The 20752-nt window shown below is 37.7% G+C and overlaps 1 protein-coding gene across 1 annotated transcript in view; it reads left to right on the top strand.

Annotated features, from left to right (window-relative positions):
- The first annotated feature begins 91 nt into the window (after positions 1-91).
- FIGN (fidgetin, microtubule severing factor) overlaps positions 92-20752 on the top strand; it is a 96869-nt gene continuing 76208 nt past the window's right edge. The window contains exon 1 of the mRNA XM_026091184.1: positions 92-286. Within this exon, the coding sequence (XP_025946969.1) occupies positions 92-286 (195 nt within the window). The remainder of the gene's footprint in view (positions 287-20752) is intronic.

The raw sequence follows: 20752 nt of genomic DNA, 5'->3' as shown, positions 1-20752 counted from the left end.
CTCCCCCTTTGAAAACTGATCTTTGGCTCTTCGCGTGAAAGTGATTTGAATTTGGCTCGGCGGCGCTCTGCGCAGGCGTCCAGCTGCTAGCATGCTGGCTCCTTGCAAAGCAGCTGTTTTGGGTTTGAAATTCCAACATGGCAGAGGCTGCAGTCAGTCTTCCCTTCAAAAACTTGGAATGATTTCAAATCATAGGCACCTTCACTTAACCCGAGCCCCCATTCATCAGCAAACACGTCGGATCGATGCTACTCTAACCTATCGGGTTCTCGTACCAAATCTCCAGGTAAGAGAATCTTTTTTTCAGTCTTCCTACCGCCGTTTTAAATTTTATTTAATCTAAAAGCACTCCAAGACAGCCATGTATTTTTTAATCGCCCGCTGTGCCCGAAATATTTTGTCTAATTCGCAATCGCTTTTTGATACTAAATACTCCGCTCTGCTTTCCTAATCGTAGTCTGGAAAGTACAGATATACAATTGCAGTGCATGGTTTTTCCTCCTTGATCGTTGCCAACAATAGTAGGCATATTAAGAGTTCGCGATTGCGAGCTCTCTCCCCACCTCCTCCTYCTAATTGGATTTATTTTTAAGTTGCGTTAAAAATAATAAACTGTAGGTAACGCGGGGCTAGACTTCGAGGCAACTAACTTCTGAGTAAATAAGTGCAAATAAGAATCTTGCAAAACAAAAGTTGGGTTTAAATTGCCGTTTCTTAGCTGGGCGGGAGGGGGGGGCACGAATGTGTCAGAGGAGCTGTTGCAGTAAAATGTAAGCACATCAGCTTGGAGGGGGTACGGCGTGGTGGGCGTATTGTTGGCTCGGACCGGGGAGAAAGATGTATAATTTAATGGTATATACAACGCACTGATCCTATTACTGTCCTCCCCGGAGCTCTTGGTAGTTTCAATGGGAGTGAGTGGAATTGACATGGACTTGCATTCCTGGTCATGTGCTTTTTTTTCCCCCCTTTCTTTCTTCTCTTGTGATCTGAGATCCCCTTTTTGTTGATGTTGCTTTCCCACTTAATTATATGCATGTAGGTTAAATGAATACCTGACGAAAGGGCCCACGTTTCAAGGCAGTGACATTTGATAGCTGAGAGGAAAAGTGGCTTTAATGAAAAGCAACCTTTGGAATTCCTGCTTGTGAAAAATCCAATTCAGCTTTTTGTGCTGCCAGCAAGAAATGATCAGTAGCACCAGTGTTTATGGTATGTCCGTTTTGGGATCTACTTCCTTTGCATCTAAATAGCAAAGACAAATTTAAATAGCATGATAACGCACCGAGGACTCTGCATGCAAATATATTGTAATAAATACCTAATGTTTAATAGTAAATTTTCACTTGTGTGTGTATATGTATATATATATAAGCATTTTTTTTCTCTTGCTATCATTTGTTTATCATTTCTGCTTTGGTTACAGCATTAATTTTGTCCATTGTATTGATCTCAGTTGTAAAACCTAAAGTTGCATGTTACTAGCAGTGCACTATATACACCACTGAACTCCAGTGGTATGTAAATTAGTAAAACTCGGTGACTGGAGAAGGGGAAAACGCGTAGCAATGCATACATACACCTATGTGTCTATATACTCACCCATGCATTCCTAAAATGTATCTTTTCCTATTTCAAACTAGTAATATTTGAGTATTTATTTGAACTCCAGCTGCTTTTCCCTCTCTTACTTTTAGCCTAATCATCTGCTGGAGGTTTTAACTGATGTGGGGGTGGGGGAATGTTTTGCATGTAAACAAACAAAAATACTGTTGTGATCGACTGTTTAATAAGTGGTATTTTATGCTCAGTTTACAAGTGTCTGGTTCCCACTGCTCTGTTCTCRACGTGTAACAGAATGAAATAATCAGGTGCTGAAACTGGCTTCATTTTAATGGTCACTCTCCAGCCCCCCACGCCACCCCCTCCTCCAAAAAAAGTCACATAAAATGGAGCATGGGAAATTTCAATAGATCTCCTTGTGGTGCAGTGGATGCACCTCTCGGTATTCARTTAAGGCTAAAGAACTAACAACAGAAGCGACTATTAGTCTGTTTTGTGCAACCAAAAGGGGGGTACGTTCACTTTTAATAGCGTGTGGTAGCAACAAATACGGATGGAGAGAGACCCTAGGAGTGTGTGTGTTCGGGATAAGGGGGAGGTCTGGCATGTGTGGCTGATGATCTCTCGTAATAACATATCTGAATGCAAGAAAGATTGAGAGAGCAGTTGCACAATGTACACTCCTATTTTGGCGCTGTAGGTGACTATATTGCTAAACATATCCTGGGTGCTATACGATGGGAATGATCTGATTGCATTTTGCATTTAGAACTTGTTGACTTTGAAGCGATCAATAAGGCGACTGTTTATTTTAGATGCACATAATTTGCCCTGAGAAATGTTTTAAGGAGGAGGGTGAGCGAGAGCAGAACATTTTTTTTTTTTTTTTTTTTTTTTCCTAGAGCTGTTGGAGCGAATGTGATTGCCAGATGGGAGATTTCCCTCTGTGATGTTAAAGCTGTAATATATATTCAGAGCAGATTGGACTGCTGCTTGTGATGAGGAGGATATTACATTTATAAATTTTAAATCGGGAATCGGACAGTATGCTGAGAGCTGAAATTGGATGGTGTGGACGGTTTGGACTGTTAAATGTGATTCCCAGATAATAATAATAATTATAGTAGCAGTAATATATATCTGTATAATAAACACGGTGGTGTTAGGGAGCTATATGTATACACTATGGCCCTTAAGTATATATTTCCAAATACAATTTCTCCTCTCTTTTTCCCCTTTCCCGAAAATGTTAGGGATTGGAGGTGGCTGGGAGGGGGGTTTTAAAGCCCACTGTTAAGAGAAATCAGGCATAATCAGGTTCCTAGTTGGGGAAAAGTTTCGCTACAATCCTTGCTGCGGATGCACCTCTTTCTGAGTTTTTGTTTTGCCCATGTATGTGGCCTGACAGTGCCACAATCCTGAAAGGCTGGAAAGTGGGAACTAGTCACACTCGAGCAGCTCTGCTGTTGCAAATTAAAAGTGTGTTGTGGTCAGGAAATGAAAGCTACAATGTCTCTTTTGAACAAGTCGTTTATCAAGAGAAACATCTATCAAGCAGTGACTTGTCACATTGATCCTCTAAAAGTTAGGTCCGAAGTGGAAGCTGCTTTGATGTTTTTGATCCCAAATTTATAAAATTGAAAAAGCTGGAGAGAGTTGGACTGATTTACACTTAAAAATGACTCCACTCTGGGCGTGACAAAATCATCAAGTATCCGTGATACGGAGCTAGTAAACCAAGGAGGTATCAGATCTTCTGCCTAATTTTTATTTTCTGTTGAAAGTTTAACTTTCCCACACATGCATCTGTTTTCATACTTTTAAAGTAAGAAAACTCTCTCTATGCCTGTACGTTATTTCAACAGGGATATTTTTCTTGTTCAGGAATACATCTGTTGCTTTCAAACTGAGCCTTTTTCTGTTGTTTTTGTGATGGTATTTATAGAGTTCAGCTTGAGGAGGCAATTTCAGATTTTTTTTTTTTCTCTAATTTCAGTCTTGCTTCTCCTCCTGTATTTGTAATCTTTGTTTTACCTCTCCTCCCCATAAAGCAAAGTTTCTTTTACTGCCAAAGTAATGTTTATTGCAAGTGAGATGCATTTGGAGACATCTGTTTGCACAGCTTAAAACATGCTAACAGTCCTGTTAAGTGTGTCTTCTCCTTCTCATCCTCTTTTTGTTTCCATTTTTGACATGTGAACCATGCTTTCATTCTCACCAGAAGCAGTGTATTTCAAATTGAATATAAAGTTGAAGTTTCAAGTAAAAAAGATCAATGCAAAGTCTAAACTGATCTTTTTCCTTACCTACTTTTATTTTCAACCATTTGAATTGTTTAGCAACTCTTTAAAAAGTTTTTCATTTTGAATGAAGTTTGTATTTGGATTATCAAGGAATCCCTCAGACTAAAAGAAAGAAAGAGGTAGGTTTTCTTTTTCTTTCTTTCTTTCTTTCTTTCTTTTTTTTCTTTTCCCCTTTTTGGTTAAGGTATGAGTGAAGTCTTAAAACAGGATGCTTTGACTTCTTTTCTCCACTGTCATAAATGAGACTAATACCGCTTATGGATACTTGATAGAGACCCATTTGCTAATAGGCAGCAAACAGAAGCGTGGTGGGAGTTTTGGTGAGTGTTATGCTTGCTAATTAATCATGTTAGAAATGAAGGAATCGTAGCATGGTAATAAAGGCTCATTGTTGTTTGATGTTTGTAACAGGATGTGACTCCTACATGAATCTGTTGGGTTTGGGGTTTTTGTTAGTACCTTCAGTAGAGGATCAAATTGTTTTTATTTATTGGAACATCTGTGCAAACACAGGGATGTCTGCTTCCCTAATTATAGCAGGATTTTAGAAGTATGAAGAGTGTATTGTTATTAATATCTTCATCGTACAATTCACAGGGAAAAAATGACAATCTTAAGTCATTAGCTGTTTTTTAATCTTTAAAATACATTTATGTTTAAGGAGAGTCAAAAATGTTTCTTTTTTTTTCTTGATTATAAAATTAACTACTACTCTTTTTCTAATAATTGATTATTAAAATGGCACTTCATGAACTTTTGTGCCCTACTTGCTTACGCATATACAGTAAGGGACAGTAGCTAAAATTATGTTTCAGAATAGTTTGTGTTCTAGCCCTTTAAAAATTAAACTGTAAAAACACTTGGACAGTGTTTGTTTCCTTGTTTTGTTTTTAATATGGATTTTATCAGCTGTGTTATCTTTAGGCTTTATTTTTCACCTTTCAATTAATAACAGTACTATATGCAATGGAGAAAGATGTTAATCTCTTTCAGACTGTAAAGCTTCAGTTTCAAAATTTAATTAATTAAGTAAGGCTGTTTTATGCTGCATGAAGAAGGTTTGAAATCTGCTTTTGTTTAGATGGTCTCCTCCTTTCCTTTAAATAYGATTCCTAGAGGAAAATGATTCTGCATGGTTGCTGTCAATATGTTTGTTGAATGGATGCATACAAGAAGCATTGAATATAATGACTGATCTTCCTGTAGTCTTAATCATCAATTAATAGGCTTATCTGCTTGTTAGGAGTGGGTTTAATGGTACAGAATCAGCATGAGATCTGTGTATATGAAACATTTGTATGTTGTTTATAACAGAGTGAGTTTTGATCTAGCATTCCCAGATCTAATAATAGAACTATTTGGCTCTTTGCCCTCAATCAATATATCCCTTAAGAGAACAAACTTCATATAATACTTTCATAAAGTACCAGATGTATTGATACGGAGTTGATAAATTTAATTACTGGGATTTTAAATTGATTCATTGATCTTAGGATTGGAGGAAATTGTTCTGCAGACATTTCTGAAGTATTGGAGAATATTGTGCATCAATAAAGCCTGATGAATTGATCAATCAGCACTTTTTTTCCCTCCTGAGTCATTGATAACGAAAGGCATAAAAAAACTATTAAAAGAATTTGGTATAAACTAATTAGAAAATTTCATTTGTTATTATCAGAGCAGAAGAGAAGCAAAACACTATGCCTGTGGAAATAAGATCAACTTTGGAGTGGAATTGTGCATGTTGGACTCAATCCTTAGCTGGTGTAAAATGGTTTAGCTTTAAAGAGCTACAGTGATTTACAGCTCCTAGAATCTGGCCCAGTGTGGCTTTTTCATGGATTTTTTTTTTTTTTAGTACTGTTCTTTGGCTCATTGGAAGCTGTTTAAAATCAGATATTATGGCTACCAAAATATATGGAATTTTAGATAAGCATCTGATCCAAAATGAACAGTATAGCTATAAAAGTAATTTGAAGAGCTGTAAATTCAGGATTGCGTATCCCTGATATTGTTGCAGAGTATTAAACTCTTGCTGCTAGAGATGCTATCCTCTAAGTGAAAACTTATCTTCCTTATGGGAAAGATCACTTCAGGGAACTCTAGGCTGGGAAAGGGCCTGGAGTTTTTTGTTGCTAAAATAATAATAAAAAACCCTCCAATAAATAGAATTAGATATAGGGATATTTTCCAGGTGAAAAAATCTTACTAGAGTATTTGCTTCCATTTTTATGAGCCATGTGACCTTTTCACCCTATGTCAATGATATTTTTTTTAGTATGTGTGAAAAATGTAAGCATAAAAAAATTCCTTAAGATCCTTCTATTTTCCTTAAAAAAAAAACAACTCAAAACAACATATACAGCTCCCTTAGTGGAACTGCATTGCTTTAAAGGATGATAGCTAACACAGAAGAACAGAGCAAATCCACTTGCAATATGTTACCATAGGTTCGACAAATATAATCTTATCCTTCAAGGAGCAGAGAGTCCTAGACTGTAATGGAGGTCAAAGGAAATCTAAGGCTTTCAGTCCTTTAATAATTGTACCACCACCCCCCTGATCAGAATGTTAAAGAGAATATGTGTGTATGTATTGTGGGTTTTTTAGAAGATAATCTGTAATTGCAACAACCTACTAAATACAAGTGGACTTCTCTACTATTGCTTCTAAATACCTGTTGATGTTGGTCTAACTGTGTAACCAATGAGGGTAAAATGGAAAGAGAAATAGTCAGTCAGTCTTGGGTACCGAAGTCCTGAGAAACTGGGAGGGAAACTGGGCTCTGACGGGTCAGTTTGGAGAATGGGAAGGGTACTAAAACATGCAACCTGCAGAAAGCACCACTGATCAGGAGGATACATAGTCGTCCACAGGGATGAAAATGGGGAGTTAATGCTTCCCTTTTTATGAGTTATATTGCTACAAAGTACTGACATGCATAGTATGGTTAATAACAATATTGTATGTCTGTTCCTATAGTGCTAGTACTGGGACCTGTCAAACATATCATAATACTAAACTATCTGTTTAATCCTATAAGCAACACTTCTTGCTACAATGGCTATTGTATTTGAACAATAGAAAGAAAAGCCTTGCATTATTATATTTAAATAATGGATACAACTTTATGTTCTTTAAAGTGCTTTTTCTTCATATGGAAAAGTTTCATCTGCTTAGCTATAATTAAAAATAATGCAACTGCAGATGACTGTCATGTCACTTGCTTTTTTAAAATTTTTTATAATATGTTATTAAATGTGCAGTCTAATGTGCCATGAAACATTGAAGTAGCAATTATCAATCATATTATTTAACTCTGTTATTGCAAGTATAGTTTTTATGTTCTTTAAAATACAACTATTGCTAGTATGTTGTTAATTAAATTTGAAATATCTCAGAAACGATGTGGAGAAAAAAGCTGAGATTATTTTGATATGATAGCAAACTTTGATGCAAGTCTATTTTTGCTCCAGGTTCCTTGAAATCGCATATTTCTGGGACTTTGTGATCTATTTTTAACCCTTTCTTATTCTACTTTTAACATGCCATATACTCTTTGTTAAAGCAAATGGTTCATTTCTGTATGTGAATCGCTCAATGCGTGAAGATGTATGCCACAATTTTTGTGTTGTATTCTTGAAAGTGTGCATGTGTCAAGCTGGTTATAGATTGGTGGTGATAAATTGGTTTCAGTAATCTGTATCTTATTTGCATTAATACTCTAGCAGTAAGAGCATACTTTGGTCAAACTTCATGATCTAAGATAGCTGTCTCACATCTAATTTATGCAGGTCTGAATGAATGATTTCCTGCTATGGGTCATAACTAAACTTTCTGTTTTTCATCTTCAGTTTGATGAAATACTTAAGGGGCACATTAATACGTGTTTGTGTGACTCCTGCTAATCTGAATGACATGAATATTGAGAGGAGATGGGAGAAGGGGCAGGAACTGGTGGTTTACTGGGGCTTGCGGGAGAAATGTATCTTCACACTCTCACTGAAGGGTTTTTTTCCTGATTTATTTCAAACTGCTGTTTCCCTTCTAGTATTTTGCAAATAACATCACTATTTTCCTCTGAGAGTTTTTCCCACCCCCTGTCTTCTCCATTCTAGTATACAAGCAAGTCATTAATAAAAAAGAGAAAGAAAAAAAAAAAGAAAAAAGCATTTATATAGTGAGCTTGAAATATCACTTAATAAAACTACAGGAACTGTACTGCTGCAGAGATACTCATAGACAGTACAGCATATGTTAAAGCATGTATGTGTCTTCTGGAGACACGGCGAGGGGAAGAGCCAACAATTACTTTACATTACTGAGTGACAACAGAGGGTGGATGGGAAGGATTAAGTTATATGCCAGAATGATTAATCTCTTACAATAGTATCAATATAAACATTTTAACCAATATGAGCTGATAGCCCTGCTATGCAAACTTCTGTGATAGCTGTGCTTTTAGATGAAAAGTAGCTATTTATATACTTTGCCGCTTAGCGTGGCCACGTTAAAAGAATGAACTTATTCATCACAGATTCTGACAAACAGGTTAACTTAACCTGTCTTTCTTAGACCTGGCTGATTACTTCACCCTCCTGTGTTGACGTACAGAAAGAAACAGTCAGGTTCTATCCTGGAAGAATAAGGCTTGCAAGTGCTGCCTGATAGAAGGTATCCCATTGTGATGCCTAAACCAAATCAAGCATCCTTTTCAAGTAAAGCTTGAGAAACACAGAAAGGAACAGCAAAGACGTATCTGAACACACTTGAAGGTGCACCATTTACTTTCAAAAGAGATTTCTCCCATCACTCATGGATAGCCCCACCATGAAGAGAGATATCAAAAGAACTCAGAAAAGTAACTGTTCTTTTATGTCTTTCGGAACTCGGATGCTTACAAGATTGTTTCTGAGAAGGAAAAGAATTGATCCTATTTTCAGTCCCTTGTTGTTGGCATTTGTGGACCACATCACTATATACAGTATTGTAGAAATACTTTCCTGGTATATGAATACAATTCTGTTTCCTCTTGTAGCTGGAAAAGAATAGTGAATGTTGCTGTATGTGCCAGTTCAGTTTGGACCATATATTTCTCTGAATTATATTCTGCACTCTCTGTAAAATTGTTTCATTATTTAAAATATATATGGAGTTTGCTGAAGATCTTCGTACTTAATTGATAGGTTATATACATGATCAAAATAGAGAAACTCAAAATGAAAATAGTGTGTTTTGTTTTTTTTATAAAAGTAAGATAGGATTAAAGTCACCTTTGACAATATATGAACCGGATATCTCCAGTCAGAAAATGGCTTGATTTGGTTTGAACTAGCAAAATTCAGATTTCTTAATACTGAAGGAGACTAAATTTCCTAACTCTTCAGCTGAATGTACACTTTGGCAATGGCTAGTCAACTTAGTTTATGGAATCCATTTTTGTGTTTACTGTTGTTAGATCTGCAGCTTTATATTATTAACTACTTATCTGTGCTCATGCTATATTGAACACACTATAAATATCAGGCAGATCTTCTATTTTAAAGATACTTAGTAATTTTTCATATCTGTATAGAATTGCTGATAATTCTTTATTTCTTACCGCCGCCTTAGATAAAAGCTGGAATAAAGATATTTTGGAAACTGCAGCAAGTGCAGCAATTAACCTTTTTTTTAAATCATTGATTTTTCATTTTGTTCTTTGACTTTTCATTTCATACTCCTGTCCTGTACAAAAGTTCTCTTTGCGACAACACTGTGTATTTTTCTGCTTTGCATTTAACATCTTCAGTGGTAATGTTAACATAGCTGATACCATGGTACTCCTGTTGAGAAATGTCATCTATTTCTGGGTTAATGTTATTGTTGGTAGAGAGCTGAAGCTGAAACTCAGTGAATCCCATGTAATGAGAGGTATGAGCACTTCTCATTGTTTGGCCCCTAGCATTTGTCAGCCAGACAGTCATGTGGAAGGCATCTCTTAATACGCAGAGAACATCTTTGTTGAGCCATAGATTTAGTTAACTAAATTTGAGAAGCCTTTGTTTTAAGGTTTGCTTTTTTTCTTAAACAAAACAAATATRTATGTATGTATGTATGTTAGGTCTAGGTAAAACATGTCTGATTATGTGCTTGTAGAGATTGTGAATAACCAGAGCCTTAATAAATGACATTTCTAAAGTTTTCCCTAGTTACTAATGTTCAAAGAGTTATAATATGATATTTCTTCCATCACTAGGCAGATTATATATGTGTTAAAGACTAATGGACAAGCTGTGACACTAATATTCATTTAGAAGCAGTAATTTTCACCCCTGATTAAAGAAAGATGTTTTGTTATTTCTTGAATAAGTAATGAGCAGAACACACTCCCCCCCCCAGATGTCAGCCTCTTTAGATACAGTAAAGGATGTTGCTGGCATGAACTTTAGTTGAATGCCGCGCACCTGTAGTGTTGCTGTCTGCTCTGGAGCTGCTGGAAGAGCTGCAGTTAGAGCTCGAAGGCTCCGAGTAGCTGAGATAATGTTGTGTATGTACTATGGTACTGCCTCTCAGCAAGTGCAGTTCAGGGTCCCACTCCTGGGTGCTAAGTTATCGGAGGTGCTGAGTCCCTGCAATTTTTATTGACTTTGGTTTTTCAGGTGTGCAACAAATCCATTCCCCAAGAAAACAGTAGGCATTAGCCGTATTTGTAGTGCTTAAACTCTAAAATTTCTCTCCTGAGGCAKCAAAGCTGTATGATGGTATAAATAGGGCTTTTTAAATTTTTCTTGGTGGATGTAAGAACACATTTTAAAACCATCAGAACCAAAATGCATGTGTTACTTAAAGATATAGTGAGCCACTCAGTTGTGATTTTGGACGGAGGAAACTTTAAACTTAGTTCATTAATGTGTAAACATTCCAGTGAGCAAAACAGAGTAGATGATGTTACTCTAATTGCAAAACCTCCCTTGGTTACCTTCTCCCTCCTCCTGATCCTCTTCTCCCTTCCCCCTTCCCCCCCCCCCATGGCTTTTTTAAACAATTATGGGCATTGTGCTCCTTAATGGTGCATAGTTACTGTAAAGATAGATGTCCTCAAATAATGAGTTTCTAATAATAATCAGAGTGAGCTGGGTTAGATTAAACTGGTTTTGTATTGAAATCTTACAGCGTGAAAAAGTATACCTAAAATCCTGAGATATATTTACAGGAATTAAGCCTATTTACCGAGCTAACACAATTTTGTATCAGTGCATGCATGAGGGGAGGGGGGAGCAGAGGGGTATGTTTGCAGGTACCTATATTTTTCTCCACCTGCTTCTAAAACTTCAAAATAAGATTTTTTTAGTACAAAATTCCATTTTACTTTCTGATAATAAAATCTGGTTTAAAATCACAACATATTAATTAGCTGCCCTGTTTACACTGGAAAGCCCTTCAAATGACTTCTGGCCCTGCTCTTCCTTTTTCTCTCTGCTGCTTCCCTCCTGGCACCCCTACTTTTTTTTTTTTTTTTTCCTGTRAGGTTTATAACAATAGATTTGTTGCTTTTTCCTTGTTCAAAAGTTCTGAAGGGAAGTAAATGAAAGTGTTACTTACAGTCACAGATAATGGTTACTTTAAATAGTTGTCACAATGTTGGTTGGGAAAATATTTTTCCTGACAGGTACTGGCTCAGCAAGGCCAGGCAATAAACAGAGCAAAATAGTTTAACTTAGGGTTTAGAAATGCATATGCTGTTCAAATGGAAACAAACCCCCAAATCTACCACATACCTTTTGGGGTTTGGCAAACAAAAGCTCGCTTGTGCGTTCTGAATCCCCCTGGGCCTCAATTTGCCAGAGCATTATTTAAGGCCGGCTGATAGAAACCTATTGCGGAGAAATAGCAGCTCTCCTTGCTGTTTGCTCAAAGCCCTTTTAGTCCCCCTTTCTCCTTCCAGCCGCATTGCCCTGGTCTCCCGCCCCATTCCCATCCTCGCCGTCTTATCCTGCCACTGCAAAACTCTTTTATATTTGAAAAATAGTAAATGCAGGAATCCTGTGCTTCTAAAACCCAGAAAAGTGCCATTCTACATGGTCTTACTGACATCTCTACCAACACACATGTAATTCTATCTTCTGACTAAGATCAAGGCTATAATCACTTTAATATCTGTTGTGTCCTCTACCAGGTGACCTGCAGTCTTTCACTGTAAAGATAAGAGACTCTGATATAATAACTTATTTCTTCTCCAAGTCTGCTCTTATAGGAAACAGCGACCATAAACTGAGCAGTAAGTGGTGCCCACGCGGCGTGCTCTGGGAGTGCCAGGCGGCTGGGCGGCAGGCACGGCCGGCCGGGGGACGGGAGCGGAGCTGCCTAACAGCTGCGTGCAGTGGACATGGGAAACACCATGGCCTCACTGCTCATTGAGTAGTGCAGCTGCATGTATTTTATTGCTAATAAAATGGCAGGCTACTTTATCATTAAGAAGCCTTTTTGAAATGGCAATTGAGGTGCAGTTCTGAGCTTTTGAGTTAGTACCTGTTATTAGAAAGAGCTAAGAAATAGATAAGCTATGTTCCTGAACRTGGGTGGAAGGTTGGTGAGAAATACGTGCCTTGGCATGGCATCTGCCAGCAACGTGGGTTTCCCCCCCATACCCCCCCGCTCTGGTTTTGAGAGGTGTAAGGTATTCTGGTAAGCAAAGGAGGGGGAGGAGGAAAAAAAAAAAAAAAGGGAAAAATACTTCCAAGCAAATCATTACAGCATATCTCAATGACTGTGCTCCACACTTAGATTTAATTAGAAGACAACTGCACTGGAAAACTGGTCATTTTAGTCATAGCTAACGACTGGTTCTCTCCTACCCCCAGTCAGAACCGATTATATGCTGTGTCGTATAATGTAATTTCTACAAGAAAATTAAGTATGAATAGGCATGATAGTTTTGTGTAGTTTCAGTAATGAGGTTTTCATTAATGATGTTAATTTATCATTTAACTATCCTTTTAGAGGTGAAAATAACTCTTTTCCTTGGGTTGTTTCTTTTTAATATATATACCAAGCAGTATCACATTGGGGTATTTTGTGAATATTTTAAGCAAAAGACTGTAACTGGATAGCTATTAATGTGCTCATTACGTARTAAAAAGACAGTGAAAGAAATGAAAGCTTGTATATCCAGGTTTCTCATAGGATAACTACTTTCAAGAGGAATTTCTTTTATGTTGTAATATAATTTACTAGCGTACGCTTTCTTAAGCGTCACGGGTAGTTCAACACTATTTCAGACAAGCAAGTTTGTTTCCTAGTTAGCTGTAATAAGACTTACTTGCTGTCAGTGGTAAGATAATAAGGATAAAAATCATGTACAGTTTAAGGAAAAAAAGATCTATCCGTCTGCATTTGTGCCCCAGATTCCACTTGGTGATATGCTGGTGGGGCTGAGCTATTAAACACCCTATGGGCTCTATTCTCACCTGGTGTATGATTGACTAGGTATACTGCAGTTTTTTTACCTACTGACAATGCAAAATTTGACCCTGTTTTTACCCTGGGAAGTTTTTGCTTTTAAAAAGATCTACAGTTTATGACTATACAGGTGGATAGTAAGAATATTAATCATTGCTGTTTGCAGGGTGTGGTCTCCATGTTAGAGTCTAAGTGACTTGAATCTGAAATGATGCTGAATACATTTTACTTTTGATTCTGAAGTTCAATTGTGGGAATTGATATATAACCTTAAAACTTCAAACCTACATTTTATACATTGTGCCAAAGCACCCATGAGCTCATTAAGCAAAGACTTTTTCAATTATATCCTGTGTTTATGCATGTATTTATACTTGACAGGAATCCTTTGGAGRTTTTGTTTGCTGTATTAATGTTTATGGTGTCTGGGAGCACATAAAATGTACTTAAAAAAGAAAAAAGTAAGTGCTGCTTACAGATCCCATTTCAGTAGCTTCCTCTGTTATTTTCCAAACTCCTGAGAAGTGAATTGGTGAGACATCCAGCCTCTAGGCGGCAYGCCAATAGCCTCCTCAGCTGGACCTTCACTGGCACAAAAAACCCTACCCAGTGCTTTCATGCTGGCACCTACATAGAGAATCAAATTTGTGTTGCATAATAAAATCTCTGTATTTCTCATTCTTTCTGGAGTATTGCTATAGTAAGTGGTTTGCTTTCCTTCAGTTTTTTTTTTTTTTTTTTTTGCTTGATTGTTTGGAGAGGTGTTTTGTATTTCTTATGCTGTTTATCTAATTTTTTTCTCCAGCAATGATCTTTCTGAAAGCGAAGAAACAAATCCACTATGCTGTAGTCATGTGACTCACTTATAGCTGATTCTTCACTTGGTGGAAGTCATCTTTTAGGTATACACTGTTCTTCATGAATAAAACTACAGAAGCTAGTCCACAGTATTTGAGACTTGCTAAATTATGTGCTAAAACATACTATGTACTAAAATCTACATAAGAAATAATTCAGGTGGGATTAAACCCTGTTAACCCTGCTCCAGTTGCCTAGGTTCAGTTGCCTGACCCATCTTGTCTTGCAAAATGACACACTGTAGTTTTTCATTCTCCTATGGGCCGCTGTTACCAACACTGATATTTATGTGAAGTGAGACTTGTTCTCCAGTTCAAATGTTTGATTTTGATTCTCTACTTGAGTGTACTACCATTAGAAATCAGAGGGTCTCCAATAATACAAATGAAGCCGATGGGTCTAGTTCAAATTTTCCTTAGAGCTAATAGGATTAGAACAAAAAGGCAACTATTCTTGGATTTACTATCATAAAGTAAGATGCCCATGTTTCAATGTTTGTCCAAGAGCGTGAGTATTTAYGTTCAGGGTAAAACGTATATATTAAAAAAAATTCACCATATACATTGTCACTAACCAAACATACAGCCTTTTCTGAAAGCTTACTGGTTTAAGTTGGGCACTTTCTGCTTGAGTGCTTTTAATATCATTTTGGCAGTTCATATTGAAACTTAGTAGGAGCATGTGTACTTTATAAGGAGAAAAGTATCTCCTGTTGATGACTGAAGTAAGTCCTCCTGCAGTCATACAGATAAGGTTGTTACTGTGGGCAAATTTTGCTTTTTGATTGCATGAATACAGCATTCTACCTGTACATTTATTGTTGAGTCTTGAAGCTCATCTGTGTTCTTGAGTTTCTACATGTCTCTGTACAACATAAAACCCAGAAAGAATCCAGCAAAAATTATGAGGAGTGGTTTTGTTCATTTTATAGGTCACAGGGCCCCTAATGAGGAGACCTATGGTCAATTCCCACTTGGCTTTCTATCCTTTTTTAAAAACACCATTTAAATTAAAAAAAAAAAAAAAAAAAAGCTGTTTGCTATGTAAAGTATGGTATCTGCTTTACAGGTGATGCTGGACCAAATTTTGTTGGAGTTTGGCAATAACCAAGGAGCATTTTGAAAAATTTGTTTTGTGTGTTTCCAGGATGATACAATCCCAAATGCAAAGTTTTCCTTGCCTCAAAATGTCAATGAGTTTTTGTTGGTCTGAGGATACTAATAGCTTGTGGAGATGCCAGGAAAAAAAAAATACAAAGAGAGAGCACAATCTCCAAAAGTGCTAGGTAATGTTTTTTATGTCTTGATCATCTGTGGCCAAAGCATAGTTAACTTACTGGAGAAATAATGGTGACACTGTTTTGTGATTCATCTAATCCACTTTTTCCCGAGGGGCTGAGGCAGTCACCAGTGTGTCACTTTAACCTTGGCATAAGCCCAGGTTGCAAACTTGTTCCTTTGTACAGCGTTGCACATTGGGGCTGTGCAGTAAACGGCCTAACATACAGAAACCTCAATAAAATGAGGAAGTTTAACCCCTGGAGGGCTGCATTTTTAACCCTTTTTCAAACCTAATCTGTGTAGGGTTAGGGGTGCTCTTAAAATAAGCTTTAACTGTCAAGGAAAAGATTTGGAAATATAATTAGGGTATCTGCTTAGTCTTAAACAACGAAGTTTTGTGCTGATAGAGATATTTACAGGCATAGTCTTGTCCCAGGTAGAACATCAGGGCAGAGTAAACTCTTTTTTTCTTTTTTCTTTTTTTTTTTTTTTTCTCCTCCTCTCCATAACTTCCAGGAGGATTGGTATCATACAAGCATATCTCTTATTGTCATCCTCCAAAAACCAGTACCCGGAGCTGCCTTCTCTCACCTTGTCAAACGGGTGGCTTTACAGCGTGTCCCAAAAGCCAAGGAATTCAGGCCATGTTGAAGTGAGCGGGAGGAGCAAGTCCCAGAGGCAGAAGTGCCCTCGGGGAGAAGGGGGTGCCCGGGGCGCCCGGCCCTGGGGCAATGCTCCACTGCCATGAGGTAAACTGACTCCCAGGTGGATAAAAATAGCAGGGACAAATGAGTATGCTGCAAAAGTATTAATACAGTTTAAGGGTTTTTTTGTTCTTTTTTAAGTAATTATGTGGAGAAAATCATGAAAAGTGAATTTTGATGGGAAGTATTAAAGTACTGAATGACTCAAATGTAAGCTGAATGGATGGTTTCCAGTTCTGCAGCTGGATGGGTATGCGTCCTCCTGTGTCATGCCTTTGGTCTGCATCTAGAAAGGTGTGAATTTTGTCTTTGCAGCAGAACGTTGTACTGCTGCAGCATAGGAGAGGTAAGAAAAATAGCAAAGGATTTTTTTTTTCTTTTCCCCCCTCCTGAACAAGTAAAAGCAAGAGCAAAGCGATCTTCATTTTAGAATTCAGGCTCCAAATTTCTCTTTAAGCCAATTTTAATAGAAACAGTAAGTTATAAATCATCTATGCAATTACCTGAACACTGAAGGAGTGGGGCCCAAACTGCACTTCAGCCCCAGATGTTTCTGGACTACAGCAATGGCCCAGCCCAGATATTTACAGCTTAATTTCTGTTCGTGTGCACTTGTCCATAAATGGTTCCTTTTCCATTTCCAGTTCAACAACTGAACCACTTACAGCAGAGAGTGATTTAAACTTGAATGATAGCAAAATGTGACTAGAGACAATTTACCTTTGGAAACTTTAAAGTCCATTTCCAATATTTAAAACGAAAGGCAACTCTTGAACAGGGCATGATCGATCAATAAATGTCCCTTCTAAATGTATTCTTTATATAATATGTGATTTTATTTATTTATTTTTGCTTAGCTTTGCTACAGTCGAGAGCAAAGACCTTCCCCCCCCCCCCCCTTTTAATGCTCTGCCTCCTAGCAGTACTTGTACTGAAAGGCGGCAGCGGCGTGCCTAACCTCTCTCCACGTTATTGTGCTCCTCTCCCCATCCCTGTCCTCCTTGCTGTTCCCCCCAACCAGCCCCATTACTCGAAACTAACCAAATTGAAAATAATGATTGGTAACCATCTGCTGTGCTGAAATTCCACGTACGGCAGTTAACTCCATTTTCCAAAACACCTTCAATCTAGTGAATTGCAGTGCAGTTCCTGCGTGGCAGCAGATAGCAACAAGCAGTTTTGAGCCCCTCTCGCCGGAGCGGCGAGCCCGCCCGCGGTACGCAGAGGTGCTCGGCGCTCGTGGGGAGAGCGCAGCAGCGAGCGCGGGAGGGGGGACGGTCGCCTTCACAGTGTAATGCATTTGAAAACGGAGTATAACCGCAGTCTCGTGGTTTCACCTGATTAAAAAAAGAGGCTGCTCTGTAAAGCTGTAGAGACGGGCGCTCTTACAGGCGYGCGCCCTTCGGCGTGGTTGTCTGTCCCCCATAGCTGTGCCGTAGTGCGGCGCGTAGCGTGTTTTGCTTTCAGTCACTTTTGTGTGGCTTTTAGACTGCCCGATGAAAACCTCAACCGAGAATTGGACTGCACAACTGGTCAAAGTGTGTCGAAGAACAATAATTATTCATAGAGGGTCTATTGAAGAATCGATGCAAAAGTGTAATAAGAGTATGGTAAAGCACCCTAAATAGTGACAGACTGCCAAATAGCAGATATTCAGATAGTGATAGACTATGATGTAATGTTAAAATAGGTACCATTATCATCTATGTTTTTAACTCAATTTCAATTATTTGAGCTTAGGTTTTGATCGTATATAAAGAAAGTTGCTTAAAATGGGCAGTATATTGAGTTCAAAGGACCCATACAGTTCATAAATTCTCCGGTGTCTACTGGATTTTTCATCAGGGAGACTTCCAATAAAAATGATCTATTTTAGAAATAATATTGTTTAGTAGGTTGAAATGTGGTGTAATAAAATTAGACCTTCAGTCTTCTAAAGTTACTACTTAGATGGCACCCTTGGGATGGTAAAATGGCTGTATAAGCAGATGAATCAGACAGTTTCACTGATGGATACATTTGTCAGTCTCTGTTACAGATATAATATATTCTTATATCTGTAATCCTGACACTGTTACATCCAAATGAAATCAACATGAGGTTGTCATCTTTAAGCAAATATGTTAAGTGTTGTCTTTTGTGCTTTGGATTTGAAAGAAAGGGGCCCAAGGGAGCCAGCATCATGCAAATGGAACAAATCCCATTTCTTCTGAGCAGTGCTGTTTCCCCCTTCATGGCAGCTGGCTGTGTTATCTTTGTGTGTTTCTCTGAGTGCTGACAATTCTTTCAGTGATCTAAGTTAGGGCACATTAGAAAGTGGAAGCAGCTGTCTGTCGTTATACTGAGAGACGTGTTTGCTCTACTGCAAAGATGAAGGACCATGAATCCTTGACACACTCGCTCCCCCCTCCCCCTTTACTTTCCAACATGATCAACATTCAGACGCACAGATTGTCTGCTTGGACAGTTTTTTGTTCTGACTGACAGCATCTGGCATAGACAAATTTAAAAATACATAGCATGCCATGCTTGGAATTGGAACATCCCTTCTTTATTAATCTTCTCATTTAAACCATTCATTTACATTTCAAGAAAGGTTACAGCTTGATATGGTTGAAACATTTATTTTAAATGAATAACCTCCTAATGAAATACCTTGAATGAGCACCAAACAGTCAGTGTTCATTAAAAATTACACCTGATTAGTATGGCCTTGGAACTGGTGCGAAGGCATAAGATTTCCCTATTGTCTCAATCTACATTTGGAAAAAAAAAAAAATGTTTAGTGTGTGAGTGTGTGCATTTTTTTTTTAAACACAAAGCTAAATGAGAATGCTGTTTTCACTTGCAACCCCCCCATTATTTTCAAGAGTACCATGTTATGAAGCARTAGCCTTTAAAATGCTATTTGTCTAATTAAATCCATTTTTGCTTGAACAATACATTTGAAGGAAAYGCCTAAATAGTGCTTAATTTTATTGTGCTAAGGCATTTATGATTTGAGAGACGAGATGCTTTCTGATTTAATGTCATCTGAAATCATATATTTTCTTCTTCTGAGAAGTATACACGTGTTTGTATACAGTACTTTAATAGTAAAATATAACTGAAATGCTGGACCACCCACTAAAATGTGTATGCACGTGTACGTGCACATATGCACGCATACATTCTGTGCACTCTCATCTTCACAGTCCAGGTTAGCCATGCAGACATGCTTGTCTAGCATTTATGTAAAAATAATATGAAAATTGGCCATACCAGTCAGAATATGGACTTTGAGTCCAAGAAGGGAGGAAGAAAAACCTGTTCTTGTCCTAGGCATTTTAGACGCTTTGTGTCACTGTGGTTTGCAGCTTTAACTACTTGCAGTACGGGGGGGAAGCTTCAAGGGGGGGAACCCCACTATTACAATAAAATAGAGGACTGTTCAAGTGCTTAGCAGTAAATATGTAAAACAAGTATCCTAGCTTATTTGGAGAGGAAAGAGATGCTGCAGCAGACAGGCTCAATTAACAATTGTAAGCAGCAGAGGACTTGTATTCCTTTGGTATATGTAGGAGAGGTCATTTGCTTTAGGATAAATTCTGACAAATTTCAGATATAGACATAGAGGCTGGAATAAATATGACAAAAGATTTTCAGTTACTCGTCAAGCATTTTGTATTTGGAAAGGCCATTTAGATTTTTTCTCAGCGAATAGATTTCTCTTTTATTTATGGTTTCCTGAATAATATATTTTTAAATTAATTGTCTGTGAAAGAAGCATTTTGGGACAATAAGAATTTTAATATAGGCCTGAGATACTATTTGTGCATTTTCTTTTCAAAATTCTCTTAGTAATGCAGAATCTATTTTTCTTTTTCTGGAAGAAGCACTAAGGTGATAAGTTTTCAGCACAGGTTTTACTGTGGTAGTTATGTGTAATCATAAAAGTGATATCAAATTTTAAATGAAGTAGTTTTTTTCTACACAAATTGTTCCATTTATGTGATAAACTTCTATTTTGATTTTTTTTTAAAATGACTAGTTACACAGGCTTGTACAGATATGCATCTGTAAGCAAACTGGGAATAGGTTAGAGAACACAATTCCCTGGTGTAAAAAGCAAGGTTTAGCAGTAATGCTTTTAATCTGGACTTGTAGCGGATTCGGGAGCATCCATAGATCTGCTTCAGTAATTACCATACCCCAAGTGGCACTGGAAGAGACATTTGCCTAAAAACTTGATGTCTTCATTACACTGTTTACATTTTAATTAGAAACATGAAAATTAGTGATTCATACAGACAACTATAGTTTAAGTGGGTTTGTTCACCATCCAATAAATCATGCGGGGCGAGAAGTAGCGTGTGGGGGGGAGGCAGCCCCCAGCCTGCGTATACAAGCCACAGACCCTCTCAGACCTTATGGCTGGAAAAACTAGTTTACTAGGGATCATTCATGGGAGTAATGTGTTGGTATTAGAAGCTGCTCAAAACGTGCTTTTTATTTTCAGAGATGAAATTTCCATGTGAGCTAGAGAATGTAATTTTAAAGCTAAAGCTGCTTGCACACGATACTACACGTGTGCAAATTGCATGTGGGCCGGAGATACGTGTGT

The sequence above is a fragment of the Apteryx rowi genome, unplaced genomic scaffold, assembly GCF_003343035.1.
Source record: "Apteryx rowi isolate R43461 unplaced genomic scaffold, aptRow1 scaffold_121, whole genome shotgun sequence".
Lineage (NCBI taxonomy): Eukaryota > Metazoa > Chordata > Aves > Apterygiformes > Apterygidae > Apteryx > Apteryx rowi.
This window is presented reverse-complemented; position numbering and strand designations above follow the sequence as displayed.